We start from the raw sequence: 21,296 nt of genomic DNA on the forward strand, positions 1-21,296 counted from the left end.
CCCAGCCTCGACCGCATCCTTATCATGTTTCCCCGGATCCCATTGGCTTGCAGAAACACACTACAATTCCCGAGATGCCCTGCGTGACGGACTTACGTCTCCCGCCCCCTTGCTTATCATTGTGGAGCTTCCCATTGGCTTACTTCGCCGCCACTCGGAAAAAGTAAACTACATTTCCCAGCGTGCCCGTGAAGGTGTCTTGCTTCCGGCCGACGTGTCTTTCAGGAAGAGGAGCGGGTGAGAAGACAGCGACATGGCGCCTCCGGCCCCCGGCCCGGCGTCCGGCGGCTCCGGGGAGGTGGATGAGCTGTTCGACGTGAAGAACGCCTTCTATATCGGCAGCTACCAGCAGTGCATAAACGAGGCGCAGCGGGTGAAGGTGCGGCCGCGCAGGGGCGCGGGGACGCTGGGGGCGGAGGCGGAGGACGCTTCCTGGTGGCTGCGAGCCGTGTTCTGCATCTAAAAACTTTCCCTTTTCTTCTCGCGTTTTTTGGGCACTTCTTCACAGTTCAGTGAGGAGTAATCACTGTCCCATGACAGAACCCAGAGCAGTAACAGTGTACGGTACTGCTCACTCGTACAGCGCTCGCTCTGCGCCGTTGAAGGCGTTTTGAGTAAGGGAGGTGTTTATGCCACTGTAGTTACAGTAAGTGTTTTTTGTCCAGCCATACGTTCAGTTCCCGTGAGGTGGAGACTGTTGTTTATCCTCATTTTACGGATGAGAACCCTAAAGTTCAGAGAGGGACGTTTCCCTGCCCACCGATCCTGGTTATTTCTCTCAGAGCTTAACCATTCATTCATTCATCCTTCATTGAGCACTTTTATGGACGGGCACTGTATTCCGCTGGACTCAGAATGATAACACAGTTTCCCAGCTTGGTGGCTCAAACACCTTTAATTCCAGCGCTCTGGGAGGCCGAGGCGGCCGTATTGCATGCGCCCAGGAGTTCGAAACCAGCTTGGGCAACATGGAGAAACCCTGGGTGTACCAAAAATACAAAAATTAGCCGGGAGTGGTGGCGGGCACCTGTAATCCCAGCTACCCGGGAGGCTGAAGGACAGGAGAATGTCGGCTTGAACTCGGAGGGAGGTTGCAGTGAACCGAGATCGCGCCACTGCACCCCAGCCTGGGTGACAAAGTTGTAAGAATTAAAGAAAGAGGAAAGAAACACGAAAGGTGACTTGCCAGTCAAGACAAGTTTATTTTAGAGAAAACAAACCTGAGAGGCGCCTTCTGGCCGAGTTGGGTCAGAGGCACACTCTTTTACAGACTGAGTTTTTAAGGATTCAGGGTGAGAGAGTTTATCAGAGGCTTGAATTGCTTCTGTGTCTCTTTGTTGTGCTTATCTGGGAGGGAGAGTTATATGTCTGTTCCCATACGTCTTTCTTGGTTCTTTTTCCTTCTTTCTTTTTTTATTTTTTTTGAGATGGAGTCTAACCGTGTCGCCAGGCTGGAGTGCAGTGGCGTGATCTCGGCTCACTGCAACCTCCGCCTCCCAGGGTCAAGCGACATAATCTCACTGTGTGTCACCCAGGCTGGAGTGCAGTGGCACAATCACAGCTCACTGCATCCTCCTCCTCCTCCTGGGTTCAAGCAATTCTCCTCCCAAGTAGCTGGGATTACAGGTGCCCACCACCACACCCGTTTAATTTTTGTTTTTTGGTTTTGACGTGGAGTCTTGCTCTGTTGCCCAGGCTGAAGTGCAGTGGCATGATCCTGGCTCACCACAACCTCCGCCTCCCAGGTTCAAGCGGTTCTCCTGCCTCAGCCTCCGGAGTAGCTGGGACTACAGGCGCATGCCACCACCCGGCTAATTTTTGTATTTTTACTAGTGATGGGGTTTCACTGTGTTGGCCAGGCTGGTCTCTAACTCCTGACCTTGAGATCCACCTGCCTCAGCCTCCCAAAGTGCTGTGATTACAGGCGTGGGCCACCGTGTCTGGCCAGGAATACTTTTTTTTTTTTTTTTTGAGACAGAGACTCCCTCTGTCACCCAGGCTGGAGTGCAGTGGCACAATCTCAGCACACTGCATCCTCTGCCTCCCGGGTTCAAGCGATTCTCCTGCCTCAGCCTCCTGAGTAGCTGGAATTACAGGTGCCTGCTACCACGCCCAGCTAATTTTTGTTTTTTGCTTTTTTGGTTTTTGTTTTTGAGATGGAGTCTTGCTCTGTTGCCCAGGCTGGAGTGTAGTGGCATGATCTCAGCTCACCACAACCTCCGCCTCCCAGGTTCAAGCGATTTTCTTGCCTCAGCCTCCCGAGTAGGTGGGATTACAGGCTTGTGCCACTACACCTGGCTAATTTTTGAGGAATACTTTTTTTTTTTTTTTTTGAGACAGAGTCTCGCGCTGTGTCGCCCAGGGTGGAGTGCAGTGGCGGGATCTCCAGCTCACTGCAAGCTCCGCCTCGGGTTTCACGGCCATTCTCCTGCCTCAGCCTCCCGAGTAGCGGGACTACAGGCATGCCACCTCGCCCGGCTAGTTTTGTACTTTTAGTAGAGCGGGGTTTCACCGTGTTAGCCAGGATGGTCTTGAACTCCTGACCTCATGATCCGCCCGTCTCGGCCTCCCAAAGTGCTGGGATTACAGGCTTGAGCCACTAAGCCCGGCCGAGGAATACATTTTTTTTTTTTTTTTTTTTGAGAGGAGTCTCGCTCTGTGTCGCCCAGGCTGGAGTGCTCTGGCGGGATCTCAGCTCACTGCAAGCTCCGCCTCCGGGTTCCATGTTCTTCTGCCTCAGCCTCCCGAGTAGCTGGGACTACACAGTTGCCCACCACCTGGCCCGGCTAGTTTTTTGTATTATTTTTTTAGTAGAGGCAGGGGTTTCACCCGTGTTAGCCAGGATGGTCTCGATCTCCTGACCTCGTGATCCGCCCGTCTTGGCCTCCCAAAGTGCTGGGATTACAGGCTTGAGCCACCCGGCCCGGCCAGGGCAAAGCCATCTGGTCTGTGGTAGTTCGCCCGACAGTGTACAAACCTCAGCGCCCCCTGCGGTGGCCCCAGGGAGAGCACCTGGCATATCTTTGCCATTTACTGGCCCCAGCACGAGGCTGCCATTGTGACATTTCTGGCTTTCTCAGACATTTGCCAGTTGCCCACAAGATGGCAGGCACTGCCCAGCTGCTGGGATTGAAGCAACTCGTAGGCCTTGAGTTGCTGGCGGCCCAGTGCGGTTAGGTCGCTGGCTACAGGGACAGAAGGGAGGAGTTACTACTCCCAGGGTTTCTGGCTACAGGGCCCCCATCCTGTCACCGCCTTCCCAAACAGTACTCTGATTCCTCAACGATGGCCACATCTTAAGCCACCTGGGGCCAGTGCTGGGACCATCCTAGGGCCAGGTGACCTTGGTGGATGTGGCCTACTGGCTTTGCTGGTTTCTGGGCTCCCAGGTGATCCTAGTGAGCCCTTGGGGTTGAAGAGCAGTGCTCTCCCACCCCAGGGACACACGATGCTACCTGATGGTAGCATCATCCCTGGGAGTCAAGGAAAACCACAACGGTTCCAGAGCCTCACGTGAGGGTCACGGTCTGCACGTTTGTTGTTGTTATGCTTCCTGGCACTCTTCTCTCTCCTGTGCACTCTGCAGCGTCTGAGCACTTCTGCACGCACAGTCTCCTGGGCAATTGCATTTCACACAGGGGTGGCTGAGGCCACCCTGGTGCCCCCCATGGTGCCCCACTGTGTCCTCACTTTGAAAGCCCAACAGCTGGCCAAGCATGGTGGCTCACGCCTGTAATCCCAGCACTTTTGGAGGCCGAGGTGGGCGGATCACGAGGTCAGGAGATTGAGACCATCCTGGCTAACACAGTGAAATCCCATCTCTACTAAAAATACTAAAAAAATTAGCCGGGCGTGGTGGCGGGTGCCTGTAATCCCAGCTACTCAGGAGGCTGAGGCAGAAGAATGGTGTGAACCCGGGAGGTGCAGGTTGCAGTGAGCTGAGATTGCGCCACTGTGCTCCAGCCTGGGCGACAGAGCGAGACTCTGTCTCAAAAAAAAAGAAAAGCCCAACAGCCAGCTTCTGTCTCTTTTTTTTCCCTAAAGATAGACAGGGTCTCACTCTGTCACCAGGCCAGAGTGCAGTGCAGTGGCATGATCATAGTCCATTGTAGCCTCAACCTCCTAGGCTCAAGCGATCCTCCTTCATGAGCCTCCCAAGTCACTGGGACTACAGGTGCACGCTACCACACCTGGCTAATATTTAACATTTTTTTATAGACACAGGGTCTCAGACCGGGCGCGGTGGCTCACGCCTGTAATCCCAGCACTTTGGGAGGCCGAGGCGGCTGGTTCACAAGGTCAGGAGTTCAAGACCGGCCTGGCCAATATGGTAAAACCCCATCTCTACTAAAAATACAAAAATTAGCCCGGCGTGGTGGTGCGTGCCTATAGTCCTGGCTACTCAGGAGGCTGAGGCAGAAGAATATCTTGAACCCAGGAGGCAGAGGTTGCAGTGAGCTGAGACCGCACCACTGTACTCCAGCCTGGGCGACAGAGCAAGGCTCCATCCCCAAAAAAAAAGACACAGGGTCTCGCTATGTTGCCTCTGCTGGTCTCTAACTCCTGGGCTCAAGCAGTCCTCCTGCTTTGGCCTCCCAAAGCACTGGGATTACAGATATGAGCCACTGCATCTGGCCTGTCTCTTTTTTAACTGAGCGTGGCATGCAACCCTCAGCTGGTCACCTAACTGATGTCCACCTCAGAAGGTTGACTGAGAGTTACTTATTTTTTATTGAGACAGAGTCTTGCTCTGTCGCCCAGGCTAGAGTGCAATGGTATGATCTCGGCTCACTACAGCCTCCACCTCCCGGGTTCAAATGATTATCCTACCTCAGCCTCCTGAGTAGCTGGGATTACAGGTGCCCGCCACCACACCCGACTAATTTTTGTATTTTTAGTAGAGGCAGAGTTTCACCATGTTGGCCAGGCTGGTCTGGAACTCCTGACCTCAAATGATCCACCCACCTCGGCCTCCCAAAGTGCTGGGATTACAGGCATGAGCCACCGTGCCTGGCCTATAATATATTTCTTTACATGCTCGAGAAGGTACGTCTTTCGCCTGTCCATCCCATTTGCAGGTGGGGCTTGATTTCTGCAGCCTCCACCCTCCATGCCTTTGACGTTCTTCTAGGAGTTATTTATTTAGATGGCATCTTGTTCCAAATCACAGCCAGATACCCACTCTGGCCAGCAGGGCCTGAGCAGAAGCTGCTGGGGCCTCTTGGCAATGGCGGCCTGAGTCAGGCTGGGGCCAGTTCTGCGGGGGCCTGGGATGAGGACACGTTTGACATTCACGCTCCTCCCTCAGGCTGGGGAGAAGGAAGAGATGTGGCTTGGAATCTGTGGTTCTCGGCCTCAGAGGACAGGGCAGAGTGACTCCCCTGGTTTGGGTACTGGGTCCTTTGACCCTGTGCCTTGACATTTGGGACGCCCTCTTGCTGAGAGCCTTCTCAGTCCCCTCTGTGGAGAGGTTGTTGGAGTGGTGATGCTGAGGTGGCTGGGCCCCTTCCCAACTGTACTTTCCTCTTGAAGCCCCCAGGGGCCTGGGCCAGCACCCTCAGGCCACGGGCTGAGCTGCACTGTGACCGCCTGCCATGGGCACCCCGGGAAGTCAGCCAGTGCCCGGGGGCAGCATGCACAGCTGGGTTCTGGAGGAGGGGCCCCAGCCTCCCTGCCTGGCCTGGGCTCAAGGGCAACTTCCTTATCGTCCCTAAACGGATGTTGCCACAGGTCACCTCCCTCTTGTCCCCTCAGTTCTGTGCAGTGGCTGGACTGTGGGCGTGTGGCCCAAGTACAGAGCCATCCCCAGGGTCTCCCCTGGCCAGGGCCTGACACAGATGTCACCACACTGGGGTAGCCACACTGAGTTCAAAATGTCTTGAGACAAAAGCAGGAATCGATCCACGGTGGCCCCATGTCCAGAAGTTAGAGGTGCGGGCACCACCCTGGCTTCTTAAGTGTGGCTGGAGCAGGCGCTGAACTTGGAGCAAGCCTCCTTCCTGGGGTGGTGTCAGCGCGGGATGAGATCAGGCATCGCCCGTGTAGGGTCCCCCCAGCAGAGGCCACTCTCGGGCTGCAGAGGATCAGGGCTAGGACTTAGACCTCCGACCCTGCCAGAGAAGCCACCTGTCCCCAGCGTACAGGGGCCTGTCTGTCATGCTCACCCTGTGTGGGCTGCGCTGGGCTTCCCACTGTGCGTCCTGACCCACGTTGGTTCCCACAGCTGTCAAGCCCGGAGAGAGACGTGGAGAGGGACGTCTTCCTGTATAGAGCGTACCTTGCGCAGGTGAGTGCGGGCCCTGGCTGGGGGCGAGAGTGATGAACAGAGTAGAGGATAGAGCTGGGAACGGGAAGGCACCACAGCGTGGGTGCCGGAGACAGTAAACAAAGCAGGGACCCGGGCCTGCAGTGTCCAGTGACTGAACAGCCAGCGCAGCCAGCATGTGAAGGCGGCTGTGTCACGGAGGCCCGAGACTGCCAGGCCGGGGGCCTGGGTCACAGTTTCTTGATTTTTATGTTTTTTGAGACGGAGTCTTGCTCTGTCGTACTCGATCTCAGCTCACTGCAACCGCCTCCTGGGTTCAACTGATTCTCCTGCCTCAGCTTCCGGAGTAGCTGGGACCATAGGCGCGTGCCACCACACCTGGCTAATTTATATTTATGTGTGTGTGTGTGTGTGTGTGTGTATATATATATATATATATATTTTTTTTTTTTTTGAGATGGAGTCTCGCTCTGTTGCCCAGGCTGGAGTGCAGCGGCAAGATCTCGGCTCACTGCAAGCTCCGCCTCCCGGGTTCACACCATTCTCCTGCCTCAGCCTCCAGAGTAGCTGGGACCACAGGTGATTGCTACCTGCAGCCCTGGCTATTTTTTGTATTTTTGTTTTTGTTTTGTTTTTTGAGATGGAGTCTTGCTCTGTCGCCCAGGCTGGAATTGATGGCTCAATCTCAGCTCACTGCAAGCTCCATGCTCCGGGTTCCATGTTCTCACCGCCTCAGCCTCCCGAGTAGCTGGGACCTGGCATGCCACCATGCCTGGCTAATTTTTTGTATTTTTAGTAGAGACGAGGTATACCATCTCACCATGTTAATGGGATGGTCGATCTCCTGACCTTGTGATACACATGCTTGACCTCCCAAAGTGCTGGGATTATAGGCGTGAGCCACTGATTGCCCTAGCCAATTTTTTTTTTTTTTTTTTTTTTTTTTTTTGAGGGAGGCCGGGTCTCTGTCACCAGGCTGGAGTGCAGTGGCTATCTCAGCTCACTGCAAGCTCCGCCTCTGAGTCACGCCATTCTCCTCCTGCAGCCTCCCGGTAGCTGGGACTACAGAAGCCGCCACTGCCCTGGCTAGTTTTTTGTATTTTCCAGAGCGAGGGGTCTCCACCGTGATGGCTCAGGATGGTCTTGATCTCCTGACCTCGTGATCCAGCCCGTCTCAATACTCCCAAAGTGCTGGGATTACAGGCTTGAGCCACGGCGCCCGGCGGTAATTTTTTATATATATATGTATATGTATATTTTTGTTTGTTTGTTTGTTGTTGTTTTTTTTTTGAGGCGGAGTCTGCATCTGTCGCCCAGGCTGGGCGCAGTGGCGGATCTTAGCTCGCAAGCTCCGCCTCGGGTTTAAGCAATTCTCCTGCCTCAGCCTCCCGGTAGCTGGGACTGCGAAGCAGCCCAGCCACCTGCGCCCGGCTGGTTTTGTATTTTTTTTTTAGTAGAGGCGAGGAGTTTCCGCGGGGTTAGCCAGGATGATCTCGATCTCCTGACCTGTGATCGCCCGACCTCTCAAAAGTGCTGGGATTATAGGCTTGAGCCACTGCGCCCGGCCTTTTTTTTTTTTTTTTTTTTTTTTTTGAGACAGAGTCTAGCTCTGTCGCCCAGGCTGGAGTGCAGTGGTGAGATCTCCAGCTCACTGCAAGGCTCTACCTCGGGTTATGCCATTCTCTGCCACCTCAGCCTCCCGAGTAGCTGGGACTATAGGTGCCATGCAGGCTAGTTTTTTTTTTTTTTTTGAGGCAGTCTTGCTCTGTTGCCCAGGCTGGAATGCAGTGGCCAGATCTCCAGCTCACTGCGCTCTGCCTCCATGGTTTCACAGCCATTCTCCTGCCTCAGCCTCCTGTGTAGCTTCTGGGACTACAGGCCCGCCACCTCGCCCGGCTGATTTTTTGTATCTTTTAGTAGAGATGGGGTTTCACGTGTTAGCCAGGATGGTCTCGATCTCCTGACCTCGTGATCTGCCCGTCTCGGCCTCCCAAAGTGCTGGGATTACAGGCTTGAGCCACCACGCCCAGCTAATTTTTATATTTTTAATAGACACGCAATTTTACCATATTAGCTAGGGTGGTCTCGAACTCCTGACCTCGTGATCCGCCTGCCTCAGCCTCCGAAAGTGTTGGGATTACAGGCATGAGCCACCGCACTTGGCCAATTTTTTTTCCTAAAATAATTGGTAGGAGCCAGGCACAGTGGCTTACAACTGTAATCCCAGAACTTTGGGAGGCTGAGGTGGGAGGATTGCTTGAAGCCAGGAGTTCAAGACTAGCCTGGGCAACATGGTGAGACCTCCATCTCTACAGAAAAAATTTAAAAATAAGCCAGGCATGGTGGCATGTGCCTGGAGTCCCAGCTACTCAGGAGGCTGTGGCAGGAGGATCGCTTGAGCTCAGGAGGTCAAGACTACAGTGAGCCATGATCATGCCATTGCACTCCAGCCTGGACAACAGAGCAAGATCTTGTCTCTAAAACAATAAGAATGGGGAACCATCTAGGAGGGAACACAGTGAAGGATGGGTCCCCGGCTGCAGATGTGACAGTGGTATCAGTCTGGGCGTCCTCGGGAGGGCCAGTAGGTGGGGCAGGGCTGGCTGGGGGCATGTCCTACTCTACAGAAGCGCATGCCACAACCCCCATAACTGCTGCTGCCCTGTTCCTGGGTGACATGCCTGTCCCCTCCTTCCCCTCATCACCAGAGATGGACAGCTGCTGGGAGACAGTAACCTGCCAGGGTCCCCAGCTCAAGGCATGGGCAGTGTGGCCCTGCAGATGAGGGCACACCTGGCTGCTCATGACAGGTGATGCCATGCCCACCTCCACAGTGTACTGCAGTGAGGGTGACCCTTGCTGGGCTGAGGGGTCCCTGGTGGGGCAGGGGCTTCCTGTCTGGGGCTCTGCCTGCCAAGCTGAGGACGTGGAAATCCTCTGGGACGGACGGGTGCAGCTCACGCCTCGTCCCTATTGCAGAGGAAGTTCGGCGTGGTCCTGGACGAGATCAAGCCCTCCTCGGCCCCCGAGCTCCAGGCCGTGCGCATGTTCGCTGACTACCTCGCCCACGAGAGCCGGAGGTGAGGCCCCGGAGGATGGGTCGGCCTGGGGCGCAGGGCCTGTCGGTTATGAACCTGGGTGGGCGGGGGCGTGGCATGCAGTGCACAGCATCCCTCAGATTAGGCACCTCTCCCCTCTGCTACCCTGCTGCTTCATGCCTCAGTTTCCCTCACCTGCACAGCAGTGGGGGCTGATGATGGATCCTGCTTCAAAGGGGAGGGTGAGAGACAGTGCCGTGTGTACACATGCCCTCATGGACCACAAGGCACTCTCTCAACCTAGAACTAAAAATATCAATTACCGAACAGCCCTCTGCACCACCCAGAGCCCCAAGATGGCCCAGGGTGCGGCGGGAGCAGGGCCCTGCCGTCAGTTTTCTTACTTATTTATGTATCTATCTATTGAGACGGAGTCTCGCTCTGTCACCAGGCTGGAGTGCAGTGGCGTGATCTCGGCTCACTGCAAGCTCCACCTCCCGGGTTCAAGTGATTCTTGTGCCTCAGTCTCCTGAGTAGCTGGGACTACAGGAACGTGCCACCATGCCTGACTACTTTTTGTATTTTAGCAGAGACTGGGTTTCACCATGTTGCCCAGGGTGGTCTCGAACTCCTGAGCTCAGGAGGTCTGCCTGCGTCAGCCTCCCAAATCTAGTCAGTTTTCTAGTCCCAGCTAGTCGGGGACTACAACCTGCCAGTGTCTCCCCTGGAGCTCAAGTGGAGGGCGAGTGAGGCCACGCCTGTCCTGCCCCTGAGCCACAGGCCAGCATCTGTCAAACACCCATGGGCGGCAGCCAAGGGGAGAGGAGGCTGGGCTGTGGGGACCCAGGAACCTTGCCCCCTCCTGCTGTGGGGTCGGAGTGAGGGTCTGGCATGGGGAGACTCTGCTGTGATCCTGCTCTTCCTTGGCCCACGGAGGCAGTGCCCCAACTACCACCTCCCTTCACCCAAGGAAACCTGGGGTTCCTGGGAGCTGACTCCAGTGCAGAGGCAGCATAGTGGGGTGAATGGTGTCCCCCAAAAGGTATGTCCATATCCTATCCCACATGCTTGTGAATGTGATATTTGGGAAAAGGGTCTTTCCCGATCAAATTAAGAGAGAAGGAGATGAAGACATGCTGGATTTAGGGTGGGCCCCAAAGCCAAGGACTTGTGTCCTTTTAAGAGATAAAAGGAGGGCCGGGTGCAGTGGCTCGCACTTGTAATCCCAGCACTTTGGGAGGCTGAGGTGGGCAGATCACCTGAGGTCAGGAGTTTTCGAGACCAGCCTGGCCAACGTGGTGAAACCCCATTTCTACTAAAAATACAGAATTAACAGGATGTGGTGTCTGTGATTCCAGCCACTTGGGAGGCTGAGGCAGAAGAATCGCTTGAACCCGGGAGGCGGAGGTTGCAGTGGTGCCAAGATCGCACCAGTGCACTCCAGCCTGGGTGACAGAGGGAGACTGTCTGAAAAAAAAAAATAAAAGGAGAAGACAGAGGCCCCACTGAGTTAAGCCCATGTGACAACAGAGACAGACTAGGGTGACATGTTAAGCCAAGGAGTGCCACAAACGGCCAGCAGCCACCAGAGCTGGGAGAGAGGCCCGGACAGCCTTGCCCTCCAGCTTCCAGTTGGAGCCAGCCCTGCCGCCACCTTGACTTCAGACTTGTGGCCTCCAGAGCTGTGAGGAACGAAGCCCTGTTGTCCTTAACCACCCGGGTTGTGGTGCTTTGCCACAGCAGCTCCAGGACATTCGGACGGGCGACCTCCCAGGGCCACTGTTTCTCCCACCCTACACTTCACCAGCTGGAGTGAAAGCAGGGAACCCTGGGTCCCCGAGGAGCAGCAGCTGCTGTGAGCATCACAGCAAAGCAGCCCCGGAGAGCAGGCGGTCCAGGCAGGGGCTTGTGGTGCGTCCATCTGGCGGCACAGCCGCTACCTCACCGGCAGGACTCCCCTGGGACGAGGAGCATCCATCAGTAATTGGTTTTGGTTTTGATTTTGTTTTCTTTTCTTGAGATAGGGTCTTGCTCTGTTGCTCAGCCTGGCATACAGTGGCACAATCTTGGCTCACTGCAGCCGTGATCTCCCAGGCTCAAGTGATCCTCCACGCCCAGCTAATTTTTATATTTTTAATAGACACGCAATTTCACCATATTAGCTAGGGTGGTCTCGAACTCCTGACCTCGTGATCCGCCTGCCTCAGCCTCCGAAAGTGTACCTCCTGAGTACCTGGCACTGCAGGCATGCATCACCATGCCTGGCTAATACGTATTTTATTTAGAGACGGGGTTTTGCCATGTGGCCCAGGCTGGTCTCAAACTCCTGGGCTCAAGCAATCCCCCTAGTAATTGGTTTTGTGGCTGTTGTTTGTTCTTGAGATGGTCTCCCTCTGTTACCCAGGCTGGAGTGCAGAGGTGCGACCACAGCTCGCTGCAGCTTCAACCTCCCGGGCTGGAGCCATCCTCCTGCTTCAGTCTCCCAAGTAGTTGGGACTACAGGCGCCACCAGGCCCAGCTGACTTTTTTACTTTTTTGTAGAAAAAGGGGTCCTACTAGGTTGCCCAGGGTGGTCTTGAACTGCTGGGCTTACGCGATCCTCCTGCCTCGGCCTCCCAAAGCACTGGGGTTACAGGTGTGAGCCACAGTGCCTGGCCCCATTGGTAACTGTAACACCTTAGGATGACAACATTACAGTACCAGCGCCACAACAGCTGGCAGCGTTTACGTACCCTTGTGTGCTGGAGCCTCAGGAAGCTTTGTAAGGTGGTCTCGGGAGCTCCTTGCTCGTCCCCTGCGTGATCCCTGTAACATGGTCCCTCAGCACGGGGAAACAGACTCAGACCTGAAGTCACCTGTCCATTGGGCGTGGCACTGTGGCGAGCCCTCGGTGGAGCCTGGTTGGTATGAGACATGCCATGCCCTCAGTGACACCTCAGACACAGGCCCTGGGCAGACAGCCCCCAGACGTGCGTGGATGCTTATGGGGTCACAGAGCCGCATGTGGACCCAGAAGAACACCAGCTTTGGTCTGGGGGGCTCCCTGCCCTGCCGTCTCTTGTTAGCTGCTCAGTAGCCATGGGGAATGGAGGGTCTGGGTCCAGTTAGGGACATGGAGGCATGGGTGACCTGTGGCCTTACAGCTGAGCTGGTCGTCAGCCTCTCTTGGGCTCAAGCCTGGCCCTGGCCCGCAGCACGCTAGCCATCTTCAGGGCGTAGCCAGCACCCGGGGCTCTCAGGGACTGAGGGCAGCCGCCCTGGCAGTGGGGGTGCCCCAGGGCTCCCATCCTTCTGCATGGCCCCTCGGCACCCAGGCCAACCTCCTGCTAGAAGATGTGGCCTTGAAGCCCACAGGGCTGATGGGTTAGGGTCAGGAGTCCCAGCTGGGCCTACCAGCCTCCTCAGGAAGGTGGGTGAGGTTGGTGTGAGACTGGTGGTGCCTCCTCATGTCCTCTTGGGGTGCCCCACCCCACATCTCCCAGCCTCGGGGTCCTTGCCTGGCCCAACATGAGGGCTGCTTCATAGGAACGGAGGAAGGACATGTTGGGACAGCTCGATGCTCGGGGCCTGCTGCTGCTCTGCACCCCCAGTGCCTGGCTCACCCTCTCTGAGCCTGTCTGCTCCCAAGGAAGGGGACCCTCTGAGGTCCCAGAGGGGCTGCCCCAGCTGTGGATCCCGAGCATCTGTGTCTTCCAGGGACACCATCGTGGCCGAGCTGGACCGAGAGATGAGCAGGAGCGTGGACGTGACCAACACTACCTTCCTGCTCATGGCTGCCTCCGTCTATCTCCACGACCAGAACCCGGACGCCGCCCTGCGTGCGCTGCACCAGGGGGACAGCCTGGAGTGGTGAGTGGCCGCCCTGCTCTGGGGCCGGCCCAGGGAGGCAGGTGCCCCCTGCCACATCTCCAGGCTGTGCACGGCCTCGCTGGCCGTCGTTATGGGAGGAGAGAATGCGGTGGTGCTGAAATGAGGTCCTGGCCTGCTGTCCAGGCTCCAGCTCCCCTGCCCAGTGTGGGAGGCACTCCCATCTGTGCGCCAGGCTGCGGCTCCAAGGACACGGTGCCCAGGCTGCAAACCCTCTGTTCCCAAGGGCAGAGCAGAAAGCGGCTTTGTCTCTGCTCGGTTTCTGCGTCCCCACCCCCCACGAAGCCTTCTGTGTCTCGGCCCTGGGCCCAGTCTCTCAGGCCTCCCTGGGCCCCCCATACCGGCCCTCCTCCAGGGCCCTCTGGGGCTGGGGTGCTGGAGCCCTGCACAGCAAGGTCGGTGCTCCCCTCCACCCCAAGATGTGACTCCAGGCCACGTCCAGGGTACTGGTCACAGAAAGTGTGTCAGTTCTTCCCCGTGAGCTGTCGCTGGAGTGCCTGCTGTCCACTATGAGTTGCAAGCTGGGCATTTCATGGTCGCTGTGGATCTGCTCCTATCCCACCTCCGTCCACAGAGGGCTTAGAATTGCAGGTGGCAGCCAGGCATGGTGACATGCACCTGTGGTTCCAGCTACTCAGGAGGCGGAAGCGGGAATATCCTTTGAGCCCGGGAGGTGGAGGCTGCAGTGAGCCGTGATGGCGCCACTGCACTCCAGCCTGGGCAGCAGAGCCAGACCCTGTCTCACACACAAAAAAAGAAAAGAAATAGGGATGTCACGCTGCCAGCAAGCCGGCTGACTCAGTGCTGGTCCAGGTGCTGGCTCCTGTTGGCAGGAAAACAAGAACAAGAGGTCTTACAAGTCATTGGTGGTCACAGCCGCCTGGGGCCCGGAGGGATGAGGGGACCTGCAGAGAGTGGGTGGCCCCAGGGCTCTGCTGCAGGTACAGGTGCAGGGGCAGGTGCGTGGCCCTCCTCTAGGGCCTTGTTCCTGAGCACTGACCGTCTCCAGGGTGTTGATGAGTCCGGGCAGGGCCCTTGTTTGCAAGCACAGCCCATGGAGGCTGCTTCTCCAGATGGGCAGTGAGTGGGCTGGGGCCTGGAACCCCAACGTGGGGACCCCCCCCAGAGCTTTCCAGGCCCGATTGAGCTGAGCGGTGAAATGTGGGAGTGAGGGTGTCCCCCTCTGCTGGGTGGGGCTGGTGGTCCTAAGTACAGGACTTAAGAACATCCCAGACACACAGAGTGAGCCCTGGGTGTGCAGTGGCCATGCAGCGTGTCTGTGGCCATCCGCTGACCGTCCCCCGCCTTGTCCTGCAGCATGGCCATGACAGTGCAGATCCTGCTGAAGCTGGACCGCCTGGATCTCGCCCGGTGAGCCCTCCCACTCCTCTGTACCCATACTGAGCCATGGTCCAGAGCGTCTGTGGTGCTGTCATTACTCGTTATTCCTTTCCGTGGGGGTGACTTGCCGTCACTCAGCCCTTCCTTGCAGTATGTTGCCAGGGAGGAGGGCCATGGCTGTCTGTGCCTCAGTTTCTCTCTGTGCAGTAGTGGTGGGCCTGTCCCACAGGGTGAGAGTGGGCTTCATGGAGGGAGTGGAGGTCGTGTCCGGAGGAACATGTCGCTGGGCCAGCTTGTAACTGTGCCATGGGGCTGGCGGGGCCTGCATGTGGCATCACCAGGTCGGAGGCCATGGCTGGTGGTCCAGGACTCCCCTGCTGCCGTTTCCAAAGCCCTTGCCTCAGAGTTGTTCATGCTGTAGCTCCGTCGCCCTTCCCTGCGTTCCATCTTCCGTGGAGCGAGTCTCTCCCGAGCCCTACCTTGTGCCAGCCACCTCGGGGATCCGTAGCTGGCTCCAGTCCCGCCTTCCCGGGGCCTTCGCATGGTGGGGCGGGCAGGGCAGCTCGGGCACTTCGTCGTGGGGTATGAGCACGCAGGGGAGCACATAGTGGGGGCCATCCCCGGGCTCTGGCGGGCCCCAAGTGGGAACAAGGCAGGGATAGCCAGGCCAGGGCTCTCGGCCGCTCAGCCCCTCCGTCCTCTGTCCCCACCCCAGGAAGGAACTGAAGAGAATGCAGGACCTGGACGAGGATGCCACCCTCACCCAGCTCGCCACCGCCTGGGTCAGCCTGGCCACAGTGAGTCCTGGGCCACGAGGCAGGCGGGCATTGCGGGCACCTGGCTGAGTAGGGTCTGTGGGCACCCCCACCTGTGCCCAGGCTGCCGGCCACTCCAGTGGGGCTCCAGGATCAGGCCATGGCCCCCTGCCAGCCTGGCACAACTCTCAGCCTTCACTCCATTCCGGGCTTCTCACAGCCAAGCGACTTGGCCAGAGGCAGAGCGATGGTGGGGACGGGGACAGGGGTTCCTGAGCCTGAGGCGCAGGGGGACTCGAGGGTCTGGGTTGGCCTGGCAGCCCCTCCTCCCCCCAGGGCTTCCTGGGGTTTTCTGCGACTCAGCTTTGCTCTCCAGGGTCCTGGTCCCCAGCCAGGGACAGGGTTCAGTGTTCCCATAGCAGCGGTGGAGATGTCCTCAGCTCCCAGGCCTGGGCACCTCTGCCTGGCAACACCCCCTCTCCTGGTTTCTGGGACTCGGCCCCCTTCTGAGCCATTCTTTTGTGCAGGCCTGTTAAAATACACTTCCTGGCTGGGCGCAGTGGCTCACACCTGTAATACCAGCACTTTGGGAGGCTGAGGTGGGTGGATCGTGTGAGGTCAGGCGTTCGAGACCAGCCTCACTAACATGGAGAAACCTCATCTCTACTAAAAATACAAAATTAGCCGGGCATGGTGGCACCCACCTGTAAACCCAGCTACTTGGGAGGCTGAGGCAGGAGAATCGCTTGAACCTGGGAGGTGGAGGTTGCGGTGAGCCGAGATTGTGCCATTGCACTCCGGCCTGGGTGACAAGAGCAAAACTCTGGGGGGAAAAAATGTGCTCCCCGTCCCTGCCCGCCATGGGGCTGGAGCCTCACCCAGATGGACTTCCAGTGGCCGTCCAATGTGGTGGGACAGGCCCTGGCAGCCCTCTCGGGTAGTTTGAACTGTTTTTACAGCCTGCCTTGACCTCAGGCTCCCCCTGCAAGTATCCCACAGTCCTGAGCAAGCGGGCAGGTCAGAGTTGCTGGTCACAGAGCTGACTCATCCTCCTCTGATGTGCCCGGTGACCCAGTGGTCCCCACTCAGACCCTGGCCCAGCCACCTGTGCCCCTGTGCCCTGGAAGCCCTAAATTCCACCTCTGTGTACCCAGCGCACTGGGAGCCGGGTAGGAGGTGAGGCAGGAGGCGGCCGCGAGTCTTTAGGCCCCGTCAGCAGAGTACAGGTTACAAGTGGTCCCCATGGTGGAGTGGCTGTGCCTTGAACCGGGCATACCAGATTTGTGTCTGTGCAGTGCAGAGCCCCCTCTGGGGGAGGGGGCTGACGGTGGAAGGGCCCGGCGGCCGCGGCACAGATGATGATGTGGGACCCTCCCTGCAGGGCGGTGAGAAGCTGCAGGATGCCTACTACATCTTCCAGGAGATGGCTGACAAGTGCTCGCCCACCCTGCTGCTGCTCAATGGGCAGGCGGCCTGCCATATGGCCCAGGGCCGCTGGGAGGCCGCTGAGGGCCTGCTACAGGAGGCGCTAGACAAGGTAGGCACAAGGCTGTCCCAAAGTGGGAACGGAGGGAAGGCCAGGCGGCCGGAGGGCGGGGTCAGGGCAAACAGAAACAAGTGTAGCAGAGATGCCCTGCGTGTGCGTGTGGCCCCACAGGGCTTCTGAGGCCCAGTCAGCAGCGAGATCCACAAAGCAGGGATTGCACCTGCAAAGAAATCCAGATTCCGGCCTCACAGAAATGGGGCATCTGGGCAGCCTGGGCCTCAGTGGTCTGTCACCTCAGCTGCCTGGCCCTGCATGTGGGACCCCTCACCTGAGTACATATTCAGTATTGGAGAGACGCTCCCAGTCCTTATTTAGGGGACAGCGTGCTGTGGCCAGGAGCCCAGGGTGGCTGCAGTTGTCTCCTGTCTGATGTCTGCAGTCTTTTCTTTTCTTTCTTTTTTTGAGATGGAGTCTCGCTTTGTCACCCAGGCTGGAGTGCAGTAGTGTGATCTCAGCTCACTGCAACCTCCGCCTCCTGGGTTCAAGCGATTCTTTTGTCTCAGCCTCCCGAGCAGTTGGGATTACAGGTGCCTGCCACCACGCCCAGCTCATTTTTGTATTTTTAGTAGAGATGGGGTTTTGCCATGTTGGTCAGGCTGGTTTCAAACTCCTGACCTCAGGTGATCCATCAGCCTCAGCCTCCCAAAGTGCTGGAATTATAGGCGTGAGCCACCATGCCTGGCCATCTGCAGTCTTTATGAAGAGTTTATGTTATTTTAAATTTTTTTTAAAAAATGCTATTTTTTGTAAAGAAGGGATTGTTCTTGCTGTGTTGCCCAGGTTGTTCTTGAACTCCTGGCCTCCCAAAGCACTAGAATTACAGGTGTGAGCCACCATGCCCAGCGGATTTTTTTTTTTTTTTTTTTGAGACGGAGTCTTGCTCTGTCCCCAGGCTGGAGTGCAGTGGCGCAATCTCAGCTCACTGCAACCTCCGCCTCCTGGGTTCATACCATTCTCCTGCCTCAGCCTCCTGAGTAGCTGGGACTACAGGCACTCGCCACCACACCCAGCTAATTTTTTGTATTTTTAGTAGAGATGGGGTTTCACTGTGTTAACCAGGATGGTCTCGATCACCTGACCTCATGATCCGTCCACCTCGGCCTCCCAAAGTGCTGGGATTACAGGCGTGAGCCACCGCGCCCGGCCTGGGTTATTATTATTATTATTATTATTTTTTTTTTTTAAGACGGAGTCTCGCTCTGTCGCCCAGGCTGGAGTGCAGTGGCCGGATCTCAGCTCACTGCAAGCTCCGCCTTCCAGGTTCACGCCATTCTCCTGCCTCAGCCTCCCGAGTAGCTGGGACTACAGGCGCCCGCCACCTCGCCCGGCTAGTTTTTTTGTATTTTTTAGTAGAGACGGGGTTTCACCGTGTTAGCCAGGATGGTCTCGATCTCCTGACCTCGTGATCCGCCCGTCTCGGCCTCCCAAAGTGCTGGGATTACAGGCTTGAGCCACCGCGCCCGGCCATGGGTTATTATTTTTATAATCAAAAAGGACATCAAAGCTTTTTCCATTTTGGTGAAATGGATTTTGGGTTTTATTTGTTTGTTTTTTGAAACAGGGTATGCCACCACACATGGTTAATTTTTGTATTTTTTGTTAGAAATGGGGTCTCACTGTGTTGTGCAGGTTAGTCTTGAACTCCTGGGCTCAAGCAATTCTTACCCTCCTTGGCCTCCTAAAGTGCTGGGATGATAGACGTGTGCCACTGTGCCTGGCTGAGAAACAGTTTTAATCTACTGACAAACACTGGTGAAGCCCTCCTCCCTGTCTGACTTTCCAGGGGCTGAGTTATCATCAGAAAGTTGTTTGCAGAGCAGGGCAGGCCAAGGGGTGTCAGGCTGGCCCCATCACAGGCTGGGTGCTGCTCCTCCTGGGCAGCGTCCATCTTTAGCTCTGAGCAGTCAGGGCTGGTCAGGAACTCAGCATCTCAGACAGGCTGTGTGGCCCTCGCTGCCCCAGGGGCGAGACTGGCGCCTTCCTCCACCACCCTGCCCCTCACTGCCACCTGAGAACACTTGGATGCGTGTTCTGTGTTCATGGCCACATCCTCTGGGGGCTTTTGTTACACCTCTCAGGTGACGCATTCCGTGACTCACCAGTTACATGACTCCCTTCTGTCCTTGTTTCCTGAAACACCACCTGGGACTGGCTGTCCATGCCCGTTGGCCCTGGTGGCCTCCCTGTCGCTGTGGTTACCCTGCATTCTTGCTGAGTTTTGGGAGGCACTCAGGTCCCCCCACTTACCTTTGGAGCCAACTCATGGCTGCTCCTGTGAGCACAAGCTGGTGTCCCCCTTCGTGGTGGAGACTGAGGCTCAGAAAAGTTCGCTCTCCAAAAAGGGTGCCCTGCCATCGGCCGCTGTGGGCAGGCTGGGCTCTGGGCCCATCCTGGCTGGTGCATCTGTGCTCCAAGCAGACCCCGGGGCTCTGGCTGGGTCTCCTGGCCTAGGTGTTTCGTAGGCTCCTGTGTGCTGGGAGCCTAGAGTGAGTGGGTCAGGCAATGTCCCCTGCCGAGGTTTCCTTCAAGGCTCCTTGGGAGCCAGAGGCGTGGCAGGTCCGCCCATGGCCTCAGGGTTCATTGTGCAGGAGGAGTTGAGGCCATCTGGGCCTGGGCCCCATTGCTTTTGAGATGTGTGGGACAAATACACCCTTCCCTCTACAAACGAAGGGTCACGCCCCAGGCTGGACCACAGATGGGGAAACTGAGGCTCAGTGAGGTGGCTGGCCCCTTGGCACCGTACCATCTGAGATCACCTTGCAGAGCAGTGGGCAGGGGGACTCTGGCAGTGTCGATCCCACCCCACTTCTGAGGAGGTGACCTTGTGTGGTCCTGCCCAAGGTGGGGGTGATGGGCAGGCATGGGGCCTGGAGTGGCTGACCCTGCCTGCCTGTGTCTGCCTGTGTCTCCAGGACAGTGGCTACCCGGAGACACTGGTCAACCTCATCGTCCTGTCCCAGCACCTGGGCAAGCCCCCCGAGGTAAGTGGCCCCCAGGGCTCCAGGCCAACCCTAATATCCTGACCCTGGGACCTCATCCTGGGGTCCAGGCCCTAATCCCTAGGCTTCTGGGAAAGCTCTGCACACAATGCGCCCACCGCAGCCTGCCTCCCTCACAAACTCTGCGCCCCCCCCCAACCCATCCTCACCTGGGGCCCTGCCCGACCTGCTCCCCTGAACCCACGGTACCTTCCCCACCATGTACAGAGGCCAGCTCCGTGCCAGCACCTTGTCAGGGGCCGACCCATCCCTCCACCCCCACCCTGAAGGTTCTCTGAGATCAGCCCAGTCCCAAGGCAGGATGAGGAGTGCCCTGGGGTACTGTGGCTCTCACCCCCATCCATCCCGTGCTGCAGGTCAGAGCCACCGTGGGGTCCCCATGTTCGACTCACCTGCCTTCCTGCCTCCCCTGCAGGTAACAAACCGATACCTGTCCCAGCTGAAGGATGCCCACAGGTCCCATCCCTTCATCAAGGAGTACCAGGCCAAGGTGAGTGGCAGGGGTGGCCTGTCCCTGAGAGCCAGGCCCGAGGGCGCCTGGAGCTCAGCCTGGGCTCACATGCGCCCTCTCTCTCTCCCTCCACCCGTCTCCCCACACCCTGCCCCCACCCCGTGTCGCCATGTGTCTTGCTGAAGGAGAACGACTTTGACAGGCTGGTGCTACAGTACGCTCCCAGCGCCTGAGGCTGGCCCAGAGCTGTCAGGACCACGAAGCCAGGACAGAGGCCAGGAGCCCTGCAGCCCTCCCCGCCTGGCACACACCCCACATCCCCTCTGGGGGCAGGAGCCCACCCCCAGCACTCCCATCTGTGAATAAATATCTCAACGCCAGCGTGTTCCCACCTGAGGATGTGCTCTGGCCACTTTGCTGGGGGTGTGTGGGGGCTGACGCTCAGGGAGAGTCCTGGGGCACTGGCCCCCAGGGCTATTCCCGGAGACCAGGGTCTGTGACGAGCAGCAGCTGTGCAGACCCCCACCCCGCCCCTCACACAGCCACAACCTGCTCCTGCCAAGCCAGAGGCAGCACAGCCCTGTCCCCACACTTCACCCTGGCCCCGAGAGGCCACTGAGCAGCCCAGGTTGGCATCGGGGGAAACTGAGGCACAGCGGTCATGCCACTATCATGAGGGGCACCAAGATTCAAAATGAGAACCCCCGAGTGGTCTGGAGGTAGTGGGGCCAGGGCAGGAAGCACTCAGGCCTCAGCTCAGCAAAGCCGGAGGGGCCCTGCGGGGTCAGCATTAACCCCAGGAAACCCTCCTCCAAGGCAGAGCCCTGCTGTGGCCGGGGGCCCGGGGCCAAGCACCCAGCTGCGATGAGAGGCGGCTGCACCATAGGGAGGGAGGTGGGTGGGTGGCAGCGGGGCTGACTAGAGCCTCCCAGATGAAGTCACCATTGAGCTGTGTCTACCCAAACAACAAAAAGGAGCTGCCAGGCTAAGTTCTGGGGGGACAGGCACCCCAGCAGTGGGCATGACGCGCAGAG

The 21,296-nt window shown here is 57.6% G+C and overlaps 1 protein-coding gene across 1 annotated transcript; it reads left to right on the forward strand.

Moving 5' to 3' along the window:
* The first annotated feature begins 126 nt into the window (after nt 1-126).
* Nucleotides 127-20,658, forward strand: COPE (COPI coat complex subunit epsilon). Its single transcript, XM_003915203.5, has 10 exons — nt 127-379; nt 6,224-6,286; nt 9,245-9,345; nt 13,000-13,152; nt 14,488-14,541; nt 15,227-15,308; nt 16,648-16,803; nt 19,725-19,793; nt 20,227-20,301; nt 20,448-20,658. The coding sequence occupies exons 1-10, from the start codon at nt 254-256 to the stop codon at nt 20,493-20,495; spliced, it is 927 nt and encodes a 308-aa protein (XP_003915252.1). The 5' UTR covers nt 127-253; the 3' UTR covers nt 20,496-20,658.
* The last annotated feature ends 638 nt before the right edge of the window (nt 20,659-21,296 follow it).

This window comes from Papio anubis, chromosome 20 (genome assembly GCF_008728515.1).
Source record: "Papio anubis isolate 15944 chromosome 20, Panubis1.0, whole genome shotgun sequence".
NCBI lineage: Eukaryota > Metazoa > Chordata > Mammalia > Primates > Cercopithecidae > Papio > Papio anubis.

What these genes read in the sequence shown, in the direction of transcription:
- COPE (XM_003915203.5), top strand. Translation starts at nt 254, where the DNA reads ATGGCGCCTCCGGCCCCCGGCCCGGCGTCCGGCGGCTCCGGGGAGGTG. An exon ending in CCTGGGTCAGCCTGGCCACA is followed by an intron (nt 15,309 to 16,647) that starts GTGAGTCCTGGG and finishes CCCTCCCTGCAG; the next exon opens with GGCGGTGAGAAGCTGCAGGA. An exon ending in TACAGGAGGCGCTAGACAAG is followed by an intron (nt 16,804 to 19,724) that starts GTAGGCACAAGG and finishes CTGTGTCTCCAG; the next exon opens with GACAGTGGCTACCCGGAGAC.